The sequence below is a fragment of the Patagioenas fasciata genome, chromosome 1, assembly GCF_037038585.1.
Source record: "Patagioenas fasciata isolate bPatFas1 chromosome 1, bPatFas1.hap1, whole genome shotgun sequence".
NCBI lineage: Eukaryota > Metazoa > Chordata > Aves > Columbiformes > Columbidae > Patagioenas > Patagioenas fasciata.
The window spans coordinates 146,869,264-146,881,773 of record NC_092520.1 but is presented as its reverse complement, the minus strand read 5'-3'; the positions used below and the strand labels follow the sequence as shown (position 1 = coordinate 146,881,773).

At 40.1% G+C, this 12,510-nt stretch overlaps 1 protein-coding gene across 1 annotated transcript; it reads left to right on the top strand.

Annotated features, from left to right (window-relative positions):
* Positions 1–246: 246 nt before the first annotated feature.
* Positions 247–9,183, top strand: LOC136112446 (very long chain fatty acid elongase 4-like). Its single transcript, XM_071817030.1, has 7 exons — positions 247–348; positions 2,010–2,197; positions 3,299–3,379; positions 4,254–4,313; positions 5,692–5,806; positions 6,574–6,701; positions 8,111–9,183. Exons 1-7 carry the CDS (start codon positions 291–293, stop codon positions 8,279–8,281), a joined length of 801 nt encoding a protein of 266 aa, XP_071673131.1. The 5' UTR covers positions 247–290; the 3' UTR covers positions 8,282–9,183.
* The last annotated feature ends 3,327 nt before the right edge of the window (positions 9,184–12,510 follow it).

The window sequence follows — 12,510 nt, the reverse complement described above, 5'->3', positions numbered from 1 at the left end:
CTACTTAAAATATTTTTAGAGATGAAACTTCAACAAAATATCAAAATCTGGAAATAGAAGTTAAACAACTAATCGTTACAGCAGTTTGTCTTCTTTCCTTTTTAAAACATGACTCTAATCCTGGTTCAAAATTTCAATTTCTACAGAGAGCAAGCTATTTTATTTTCATTAGCTGTAGTCCTGAGCTTTGGTCTAAGGAACCTTCTTATTCAAGACTTCATCAAGGCTAGGATAAATGGAGTTAATCTGATCCTGGGGATGCTAATTTTAATTTCTTTCCAGAACTTCTGATGGCTTCAACTTGGGAGAAAACTAAGGAATTCTACAACTGGGTCCTTGAAAGTGGAGGTAGGTAGAGATGCCTTCTTAAACAGGTATTTCCACATAAATAGCATGATCATGAAGAGCAAACCTAGAAGGAACATGATCCTCACATGAGATCGCTTTTTCTTCACTAGGCAGATTGTCACTTCTCCATGATCACAAACTTTCCTTAAGTCTTGAAACATATCTCAAGGACCCTCAGCTGGATCACCGTAAGGAATGAAGGGATGGGGCATCTCCCATGCCTGTAGCTGGGAACTCTCAGCAGCTTTCTGTTCAATGTACAACAGACTCTGACAGGATGATGAGCAATATTTGCTCGGGGATGCCAGTAAAACCTGTTGTCAAATGAAATATTGACAGAAACCAATCCTCAGTGTTTCGTATTTGACACTTTGCAGTCAGGAGACTTCAGATCTTCAATAGCTAGAGGTTCTGCAGATCCAGTGTGGTCCCACAGGGCTCTGTTGGATCCTCAAATGCAAGGAAAAGCCAGAAAATGGCATGAAGGTAGAATGGCAGGCCTGCATGGTGGCTTTGATGAGGAGGAGGACATCGGGCATGGTGCTCAGGCTGTGAATGTTTCAGAACTTGAATTTCAGAAGAGAGTCTAAATTGGGATTCAGGAGTGCTGATGGACTGCTAAATCTGGAAGTGGAATATCAAAGGGCTCTCAACACAGCTCATAACAGGAATAGTGAAGAACTGGCAGATTTAGAAGGGATGTGAATTAGCAGAGTCATGTGGGCTCAGATGGCATTTAAAAAAAAAAATACCCTGATGCCCATGGGCTCACCAGTGAGCCAAGGACTAGAATTCAGCAGAGAACTTCTGCAAGGTTCCTGGGGCTAGAATGGTGAGAAGGATCTGGGACTTGGGACTGACAGGTCAGGAAGCAAAAGGAGATGCTGAGGGAGTTTAGCAGAGCAGTGACCACAATGGGAGTAGGAGAGGAAAGCACGGATGGGAACTGGGTTTTCTTTGCAGATATAATGTGTCCTGCATTTCTGTGGGTCAGGGATGAGGCAGGATTAGGAGGAGCTGGAATGACAGACAATATGTTGAGATTCCCTTTCCTGTAGGACTGAAGAGCAGTTTTAGCAGAGAGAAGTGTTTTGTCATTTTTCAGTGAAATGGCATGCTTTCCAGAGAGTCCACCCTATAGATATAAAAATGGAGGGATGCAGAATTTCAGGTGTCCTGAGCGTTGTGGGGTGGGAAGGAAACAGCACCAGTGACTGAAGCGATTTTATCATTTAGTTGTGAAGATTTCCGCTCCTGAAAATCCAAGAACTCTTTGTTTTGTTCTGCGCATCCCTACTGCATGTGTCTTGAACTACTTCTTTCACCAGTGTGTGGGACAGTCTTGCAGCCTGTGGTGAGGGCTCCAGCTCGTGACAGGCAAGATCTGTTGACTGCTGTGCTGCAGAATACTGGTGCTGAGCAGAGCAGTCTGCTAGTACTACGCTCCTAACCTGAATGCTGTGTCTTTGAGCAGAAACTGGCACGTGGAGCTCCAGGGTAGGAGAAGGACTGTGGTACTGCTTTGTACAAACACATGAGATACCAATTTTCTTTTTGCCAGAGAGCAAGCTGCAAAGAGCATGCTGAGGGGAAGTAATTAAATATATCTGCCATACTGTGTATGAGATGTGCCAGCTTTGGCTGTGTGTTTTGCTTTTCAGATCCAAGGACAGACTCATGGTTTCTGGTCCACTCTCCACTTCCAGTCACGTTTCTCTTTGCCTCTTACCTTTTTGTTGTGGCTCTGGGACCCTTCTACATGTGTCATCGGAAACCACTGAAGCTGCGAGGCCTGCTGATCACCTACAATCTAGCCATGATGGCATTATCAAGCTACATGTTTTACGAGGTGAGGAGACAAGATTGGATCCTAGGTAAGCATCTGGGAAGTGTTTGAAAGTCAGAGCCATTTCAACAGCTTTTGCTGATGGACTCCAATGAAAGGAGTGGGAGCCGATTTGCACATGTCTATGTTTTGCCACGAGAGGAGTATTGTCCTGTTGAAAGCGTTATTTCCAAAGCATACCTCATTTCCTTCTGTTTCTCAATCTTACTCTTATTTCTTCACATTTCTCAGTCTTCCTCTCAGTCATAAAAATAGCATTGGAAGGTTCCTGAATGACAAAGTTGAAAGCTGAGATCTCCTTGGTAGACACAGAGATGTGGAACCTCCTCATTTTGTCTCAGGTCTGGCTGGTGAGGGAACCATCTCTGAGAATAAGAACCGCTTTTCCAGACTTATGCAGTCCTCTCCAAGAGTGCCAAGCACACTGCAGCTTCCTGCTGCTGAGAGTATTGATGATACTGTTTACTGCTTGTTCTCAATGCACAAGCCTTTCCAGAATACAAGCCTTTCCCTAGGTTATGTAAGCCGTCACTGAAAACTCTTCAAGACCTGAAATAGGTCTGGAAAACATTTTGATGTCAACAAACTTGCCCTTTTAGTTTGTAACACAATCGTTACATTTAGTTAAAGCAAATTTTTTTTAGTTTTTTTTTTTTTTTTTAAATTTTATTTTAGCAAATACTACTCAACCTGTGCTTGGTTGTTCAGTTATACTGGTTACTTGGTCAAGTTTTTGGTTTTCCAGTTAACAGGCAAATGTAACCACCAAAACAAAACAGTATGGGATCTTTGCAAAGGAACAGTGTATTTTGAGAGAGATTCTGAAACCTACATTTCACTGTTCCCACTGAAGCATTTTGGAGCACTCCAGTGATTACATAAAGAGGTACAAACACACCCAGACCAATTTTTCAGATTCCAACAAGGATGTGAAGTATTTTGTTTTGCTATTTGTTCAGCTGTATAGATTGCTTGGATTTTCTGTCAGTGAGTACTAGATTGAGACCCTATTACCTTAGCATTAGTGTGTACATCATTTTGAAACAGATGGCATTGAACAGAAAATGGATCTCTATTGCTTTTCTTTTTTTTTTTTCTTTGCAGTTTCTGGTAACTTCAGTCTTGGCCAACTACAGCTACCTGTGCCAGCCAGTGGATTACAGCCAAAGCGAACTAGGAATGAGGGTACAGTTCTATACAAAGCTTGCCTTGGGGTCTGCTACTCCCATGGGTATGCAGATTGTTTTGCTTATAAATAGCAATTTGCATGCCTAAGAAGGCTTTTACTCCAGTTTTCTGCTTGTAAAGCTGTTTGCTTTACTTTGCTTTATTTCTCTATAAATTAGTCATCTCGGTCAACATAGCCCTTTCTGATCACTGGAGAGAGGGTGGTCCTACAATCTGAAGATATATGTCTAGTATAGATATTATAAATTACCTCTGAAATATATGTGACTCTTTCCATTGACTATATAAAGATTCTGGCTGATCACCATTAGTGAGAAAGCCAATTTTTATATCCTCAGCTTTTCAAGACATACATCTTACTCATAATTTTTTTTTTAGCAGAGGGATTTGTATAAAACTCTTCCTTGTCTGGTCATCACAGGGTGAGTGGGTCCTTCCGGCTTCAGCTTTCCAAAATACTGCATGATTTTTTTAATTTTTTTTTTCTTTTTTATTTCAGAGCTATTATGCTTTACTTCCAGATATAACCAGGCTTTGAGCAGATGCAAAAATGTATATTAGCTTTTCAATTTTTCAAAAAACTTGCCATCAGGCTAGAAATATCCTTGTCCTGGCAAAGAGCAAGCAACTTAGTAAACCAATCACCTAACCTGTCAAGGCAACGCTGAATGCCATTCCACCTCCAGATGAAACAAACAAACAAACAAACAAACAAACAAAAATCTGCCATAAAAGAGCCCCTTAGATTTCCTCTTTTGCTGTTGATCCCAGGTGGGCAGTGTTCACACAGTGCATAGTTGAAAATCTCAGGCAGTGAGACTGAGAAGTGATTTTGCTCTGAGGTCTAACAGCGTTTCCTTGTGCTGCCCAGCAGATGGCAAGAGTGTGTTGGTGGTTCTTCTTCTCCAAAGTCATCGAGCTGCTTGATACGGTAAGGAGGACTCAGCTCGGCTCCACAGCGGGACTGGTTGCTGTAAATAAATCACTTCCTTGTCAGAAAGGGGCAGGATGCCAAAAGCTAATGTCCTCAGTTGATCCTGCGTTGATTTGGTTGATGCTTTTCAGTAAATGCTGTTTTCATTCGTTCTGCTCTGCCTGTTTGTGAGAATAAGGCTGAAACAGCATGTGACCTGCACGAGTCCAGCACCACTACTGGGTACCATACTGCCAGGCTTCCTCTAAAGCTCCTTTCCAGAACAAAAAAATCTCTGCCCTCCCATTTGCCCGTGTCTGTCCCAGTAGCTGCGTGCATTCACTCCCCAGCACCCTTCCTGCTGCTGGGCATTCCATCCTGTCCGCAGGGTTAGGGGAGAAGCTTTCTCTGTGGCTGTTGCTCTGTCCCCCAAAATCTTAGCTAGCAGTTGTTTAAGGCTGCCAGACAGGATCTGCCATTGCCTGTCTAACTGAATAACAGCGATTAGCTGGAGAGTAAAGAAACTGTGAATGTAAGTGTCCTGATATTTTTGCTGCTGCAGATTTTCACAGAGTTGTGGGTAGAAGGTTTGTGTCTCATGGGAAATTGAAAGTTCACCTGAAGACAGTGCCATCTTATAGCTTGTCTTCAGGTCTCTTCCTATATTATAAATAGCTGACTGAACTGACAAAGAAATGCCATTTCTCTGCTTGTTCATCAGGAATAAGTTGTATCCTGGTTTGTCTAAGACTTCACAATCTAGTGCTCTTTGGTGGATAAGTTGAAAACACACTGTCTGAAAAGTGAATCAGCATGTGGAGCCTATTGGCAGTGGCTTGACCAATTTTCTCTGTTTTCATCAGCAACAAAAGCAGCTTTTTGTCAGTCCTGAGTCCCTGAAAAACAAATTCACTTTTTGTGTGCGTGCATGCTGAAATACAGTGACCTGACACATATTCATGTAACAAAATAATTATCTTTACTAATGCAAATTCCAGAAGGGTTTGGGCATTCCATGCAGCACTTTTTCTTACAGATCGTTCTCTGGTACCAATAAACATCTAACCTATGTCCTGAAAAGGAGTAGACCCAAGGACCTGCAAATTACATGGAAGTTCAGTCAGAGGCTCAGATGTGTCCTCTTTGGACCTTGGGACCTGAATACAAAATAAAAATAGTTGGGGCTCTGTGGAGCAAATTCTACCCTCCAGTTTTTCCCCATTCCAAATAACAAAAGATCTATTGCATGTATTGAATTTCACCAGTTTTTATCTGCAGCAGAGGAAACAGGTTTAGGAGATTCAAAATCATAATTAATTGTTCTCATCACTTTTAATGTAAAATCTTTTGTCTAAACACATCAACTTAAGTTTTTCCTTTGTCTGGCTTCTTTCAGGTTTTTTTTATCTTGCGCAAGAAACAAGAACAGGTGACTTTTCTGCATGTGTACCATCATGGGACTATGCTGTTCAACTGGTGGTCAGGGGTCAAATATGTGCCTGGAGGACAAGGTATGCTTCCACAGACACCTTGTGTTTCTGTTTTTCTTCTGCTGTGGAGATAGTATAAACAGTGCAGATGGGCTGACTGGCAGGTAGGAAGCTCACCTGTTTCCGAAAGTGTGAAAAATGTGTGCATTTCAGTTGATACCATCTGCTCAGTTCTTTGGGCTGTTTAGGCTGCTATATTCACTGCCTCATTCAGAACAAGAATGTGCCAGTCATTTCTTGTCCAAACAGAAACAATAACATCCTATACAAGGTCTGTTTGTATCTCCACGCAGACCAGTGGCTCTGTCAGTCCCTGTTCAGCCCAGGTTCTGGCTCTCCTGCTCTGCCTTGTCCTCATTCCTTTTGGGTCTGTATCCTGACTGCTTCTCCATTTTGCTCCACCAAAGAGAAGCCTATGAAGCTGACACAGAGTGCTAGACCACTATAGGTAGGCACTGTACAAGATTCTGAGGTATTAATTTTTGGGAAGCCCTTTTGGCAACATGGCCTTGAAATGAAAATGGTATGAAATGCTTAGGTCAGAAGATCAAGAATTTTCTGCCTTTGAAGTTCTTCTCTGTCTCTGAACACTAGATACAGGATGGATATATGCTGAAAGAAGAAAGGAGAATATGACATACTTCCTAGACAGAGTCTGGATTGAAGGTTCATGCATAGGAGAGATACGATGTGTTTTGAAAGCATCATTATAGTGGCTGTGAAATCACCACAGAATTAGTCTTGAATGGTTAGTGTGTCTTATTCATTCTGACTTCTTTACCCCTCAGCCTTCTTTATTGGGATGCTAAACTCCTTCGTACACATCTTCATGTATGGCTATTATGCCCTGGCCAGCCTGGGACCACAGATGCATCATTACCTATGGTGGAAGCGTTACCTAACCATCATGCAGCTGGTAATTAATTCCATGTGTTCATCTTTGCACTCCCATGTCTTGGGTGTGATGGCCCCTCCTGTCTGCCTCTGTCTCCTGCCTGGCTCAAATCTTTCTGTATGCTGCTTATGGAAATCACCTTGTCCTTAGGTGTCCTCATGTACCACTGTGAGGGGTGAACTGGTTGGTGACCTGCTCTGAATGGTACTCAGAAAACTAGCAAGAGGACTCCCGTGACCATATCAACTAATAAGCCCCCACCTTTGTAACGGAAAGGAGAAAGAAAAAATAAAAATTAAACTTCTTCCTTTCCTGTTGTATATGACAGCCATTTCCCCTTTGGAGGTCTGAAAACACAGCTTGATTTTGAGAGGTGTGGGGCAGTAGCTTGGGGAAACTTTGGATTCTCAGCAGGGCAGGAGATTGGGGAGTCTTCATTCTGTTTTATCAAAAAGGAAAAATACGTCTAACTGCAGACAAACAGAGGGGAGTTAAGTATGTTTTACTTTTTCTGTAGAGAATCCTTCTGGATTTTCTTTTCCTCCTCTCTGAAGAGGTGACAAGTCCTGACAACCCTATGGTTTGTCAAAGACACAGCATAAAAGCAATGTTCCAGACAAGAACAACAATTATAGTTAAGCATGTGGGAGAGTTAATTCCACACAAAGAGAGGTTTTGCAAAAAAAAAAAAAAAAAAAAAAAGAAGTATGCAGTTACCAGAGAAAAGGAAGAAGGGTTAGAGTACATGTAAAATAGTGATGTACTGAAGGCTAGTTGAGAATTTTATTTATCCTGAGTGGTGAAAGCAGAACAAGAAAGCATTTCATGAAATGAAAAGGTATTTTTAATGCAAAATATAACAAAGGAAATCAGGTTTTATTTAACATAATTTCAGTAGGTAGAACTCATTGCTTCAGGATATTGAGATAGGTGACTTAGCAAAAAGTAATAATAATAAAAAGGATTAATGTCTAAATGAATAAAAGTAGCATCTGTAGTTCTTCTCTGTTACCTAAAATGCAAATCAAAATTGTTATGAGTATAATAATCTGATTGCCATCAGGGAATAGAAGGAGTGTCCCACCTTTAGTTTCCATGTTCCAAGATTTCAGCTACTGGCCCATGGCAGAGAAGTGGCACAAGGGCAATAGTCTGCTCCTAGGCGGGAGAGGCTGGATTCCAAACCTGCTTCTTGCAGCTGTGGGCAAGTCTCAATGTTTGGTAGACACATTATAGCCTTTCATGTTGGGAAAACTCTGTTGGGCTTCAAAGACAAGTTTTTCAGGGATATAAGAAGAGGCAAGCAGATACTACTCTGGCCTGAGGACACTGTATGTTGTGATACTCTTTATAACAGACCAAATGATCAGTTGGGGTATGTCTCATGTAGGATCCCTAACCTGGCTGCTTCTTTTTTCCCCTTCTTCCAGTGCCAGTTTGTAGCCATTGCTGTTCATTCTTCCTACAACCTCTTCGCCGAATGCCCATTCCCCGATGGCTTCAACATTGCAGTCTTCCTCTACATCCTCAGTCTCATTGCTCTCTTCCTACACTTCTACTATTGGACTTACACTAGGGGAAAGAAGGAGAAACTAATTTAAAGAAAATCAAAGAGGAGAGTCAGCATGGTCTGATGAACTTACACATTCTCTACTGCTTGTAACATGGTTGCATGAAGAAAATTTATTTCTGGAGTGTGTGTGAGGCTCTTGTATGCAAAGTCACGGTTGCCTTCAAATATCTCAAGTTAGGAAGAAAAGAGTGATGATGTAAACTCAGGGATTAAGGTATTGAGGAGCACATTTAATTGCAAAGCCAAGCCAAGTAGTCATCAACGTAGCAGTCTTTGTGAAATAAGCACCAGAAGATCTTCTCCTTTCCTTCTGTCTGTTAGCTCAGTTTGCAAGGTCTAGCATCCAACCATGGCTCATTTTGTAGGATAACAGAGAGTGAGTTCGTATTCATAAGACTATCTCAGCTTATCCTTCTAGATCAGGGAGGGTCAGGTACCTCCAGCCTGAAAGCAGTGCTCAGGTAACAATAGCAGCCAGGAACATACTGGAACTGCAGGAGGCACTCACCTATGCACTTCATCCCAGCCTTTCCTGCTCAGAAAGCTCCCACTGGGACTGGGGTGAATGACAGCTATATGGCCCTGATGTTCTAACTTTATATCAGCATAAACATGAAGGAAACTGTAAGTTTCTAAGAAAGAAAGTAATACAGTAATTATCATCATGTACCATTTTCTGGAATGCTTGTTTGTCTTTTGTTTCTTACATAACAATAGAGAACTTTTAATGCATGAAAACTACTTGACATTGCTACTTATAGATGCTATTTTTTAAACAGAAATAATAGACTGAGGTTCCCTATTAATAACTTTTTTCCTCCAATTTGTTGTTGTTGTTGTCGTTATTATCATAATTTGAAAATTTTTCTTCTCATCAAAGATTAAAAGTTTTACCTCACAATAAGCAACCATCTCCACTACCAACTTGTCCAAGTATTAATATAAAATAAAATAAAATAAAATAAAATAAAATAAAATAAAATAAAATAAAATAAAATTAAATTAAATTAAATTAAATTAAATTAAATTAAATTAAATTAAATTAAATTAAATTTAAAAAAAAAAAATTTGTAGGCTAGTGTAAAGCTGCATAGCTCCATTAACTTTATCATATCACTTATTGGCTCCTTTTTTGGTCTTAAATCAACTGCAAATAGTTTTTGGCACTTCTATTAATCTACAGTTAAATACTGTTAAAGTTTTGATATGGTAGTGCTTTGAAAATGCTAAATTCAGGTTTTAAACTAAAATGTGGTGTTTATACACTGCAGTCTACCTTTGTTGATTAGAACTATTATTATGGAGGAGTGATTTGTTCACAGTTGAAACATAAAACTCTTGAAGGAGAATATTAGAATTAATGAGTTGGATGACTTACCACTGCCAAACCAAATTCACCTCAAACTTAAAGAAGTTTTAACTCCTCTGGGAATGTCCAGAGGATTAGATGCTAGCCTCAACCTGGCAAATTGGTGTACACAAAAAAAACCTTTATACTCTACACCAATCTGGAGTTTAGTGGCTATGCAAAATAAACACAACTTGTTCATTGTCAGTCTGTGTTCATATAGTGTCTCTTCTCATTTTCACCAGTGAGTATGAAAAGCAAGGCAAGGCTTATTTCACATCTATCTATGTGCTAGCTGTTCTTCTTCAATTCAAATATTTCTCCATGCTGCTTGCAATATAAGTAGTACTGCTTCTGTTTACTAGAATGCTACTTTTGTTTAAGCTTTAAATAATAAGCCCCTGGGTGGGTCGTCTATCCTTTGTTTTGTAAGGCAGGAAAAAAAAATCTGCTGTGTATCTAACACACTGTATTCATGCTGAGGGTTTCCCCAGAGGCCAGCTCAGCATTGAAGACTTAGTGGAGGTAAAGTAATTTCATTACTCCTGTGCATTTAATGATGCCCTTATAGCTTTATCCTGCTTAAACTGTCAGTACATTTGGGCCCCTAGTCTCAAGGTACAGCATACTTTCCTTCAGCTGGACAAATTAGCTGTGCTTACAAAGAAACCTAATGAATTTAGCTCTTTTCCCTGTATGTGAGGGGATCATGAGTAGGTCTCAACCTCAGTTTTCCCTCACATAAACTTCTTCAGGTTGTAGGTACTAATTTCAAGGGCTTCACTGATAACTTCAGACCAGAGTAAGCATCACCTATTTTGATTTTCCTTGATTCATTCATAATTCTTGACTGCTTAAAAATTAGAAGGAAATTTGGATGAGATTAATCCAATGTTTCTGCAAATCCACTGCTTTAAAAGATAGATAAATTACTAAACATGTCATTTAACTTTTTTTTTAAGTAGCCTATGAAGTTTGTGTCTGTGTATAAGAGATCTTACATCAATGGATTCTGGACTGTGACATGTCCTAGACATGCAACCTTTGATCTATCTATTACTGTCCCTCTTCCTCACAGCCTGAGTGAGCAGCCTGATCTTGCCCTTTTGAACTGGTAAGAGCTTTTCGTCATATGGCCATAGGGTGAAAATGAAGTATTTTCAGTTGGACGATAAGGAGGGATCAAGTTTGCCCAGAAACACTGTGCTTTGGATGGTATTGAGTACAGCCATTACAAAAGTGTTGACGTAAACAGAATTCACTTGTGAGTGTACTTGCACTATCAGTGAAGATAAAATTGCATAGATACAGCTGTGTGGCTCTACAGGTCTTGATTCTTTCCTCCTTTCGACACTCACCTGTCTTCATTCTTTTGTTTTATAATGGGATATCACAGTTTTCACTGTCCACTTGGGGCATCCTGTTGTGACAGAAGAAAAAACCTGAGAGTAGAGGTACACGCTCCTGGAATTTCAAAGAGAATAAAAGCACAGAATGAGATTTCCCCTTTAAGAACACATCCCTTGAATTAAGGATTACACCAGGATAATGCACTGTTAGGTCAAAAAGACTGGAAATTATAAATTGCAAGTTTGGATGATTCATGCTGTCTGGCAGCATCCAAAGCTTTGAGGATGAAGTGAAAATATCCTGTCACAGCTGGATTTATAAAAACCTCTGGGCCAAAAGCTGATTCCACCAATATCAACGACAAAGCCTGCAGATTGCACTGGAAACAAAATGGCACAGCTGTGTGAAAAAAACAGTGCACTCAGCTACATGGCCTGCTTTGCATGTGAGCAGACTGTAATGTTATTCGAGCTTAATACATGACTTTTAAGGGGAGAATTGTGTGCAGGTCTCCCCGTTATAAAATGTGTGTCATTATGTGTTCTCAGGGTACTTCACATTCACAAGATGTAAAGCATAATGCAAGTAGTCTCTTTAAATGAATAAGCTTGATATCATTAGTGCTCAGCATCTTTCCTACTATTCAAGTCAATGTAAATTATGGATGTTCTGATCAAATTACTTTTGAATTAATCAGACCATTTACTCAATGCTTACTTTCTCTCTGAAGATAAATGACAGGGATTCTCATTTTAATCAAAATAAAATACAGAAAAGAAAATCAATTACATGTTTTTTCCATCAGTGTCTGATAGTAAGTTTCCAGAGGAACCTGGACTTAAAATTGCAAAACAATATAAAATGCAGGAACAGCTCGGTTTTAAGTACTGAATTTATATATAGATACTACCAGAAAATATGTATGGTTTTTAAAAACGGCAGGATAATGACTCAATTAATTAAGCAACACCAGAATACAGTAGTTTGCTTTGTACAATAAATAAAAATCTGTTGATCCAAATGTAAAACACCTCCAAGCCAAACACTAAAAAAGATCAGCTGATCCTATATATAGAACAGTGTGAATTTGCTGAATTCGTTAATTAATAACTTTGTGGATTAGGCCTTGAGAGATGGAGTGCTCACATCCAGATGTTTACTGTGATTTGTCAATGGCCTTGTACTTAATCCTCCTGAACAGGAAATAAGAGTCTTTTCTCTGAGGTCTCCCTTGGGGACTGTGGCAGTCTCTCTCTCTGGCCTGAATCATCTCAACACAGGATCAGACTGCTGGGGAATTAACCAAGTGGAGGAGGCACAGATTTGCTTTTAACCCCTTTGGTTTCTTCTGGGCTTGAGATTGACTTCCTCACCATCTGCCACGATGGGAATGTTATTTACTCAACACATGGAGAAAAAAAGGGTTCACGCATGTAGATCAATAATGCACAACTGTGGGGTCACTGTCGCCATCAAAGGTGTGAAAAGCAGACATGTCTAGTCCTGCTACCAGTGAGTGAGAGCGCTGTAGGCAGATCAAGCCTCTAGATGCTGGTGTA

Bases quoted from the DNA above. Each gene is read 5' to 3' on its own strand.
- LOC136112446 (XM_071817030.1), top strand. From the start codon at position 291: ATGGCTTCAACTTGGGAGAAAACTAAGGAATTCTACAACTGGGTCCTT. The intron at 349-2,009 runs GTAGGTAGAGAT...TTTGCTTTTCAG, and splicing joins CTGGGTCCTTGAAAGTGGAG to ATCCAAGGACAGACTCATGG. The intron at 2,198-3,298 runs GTGAGGAGACAA...TTTTCTTTGCAG, and splicing joins CAAGCTACATGTTTTACGAG to TTTCTGGTAACTTCAGTCTT.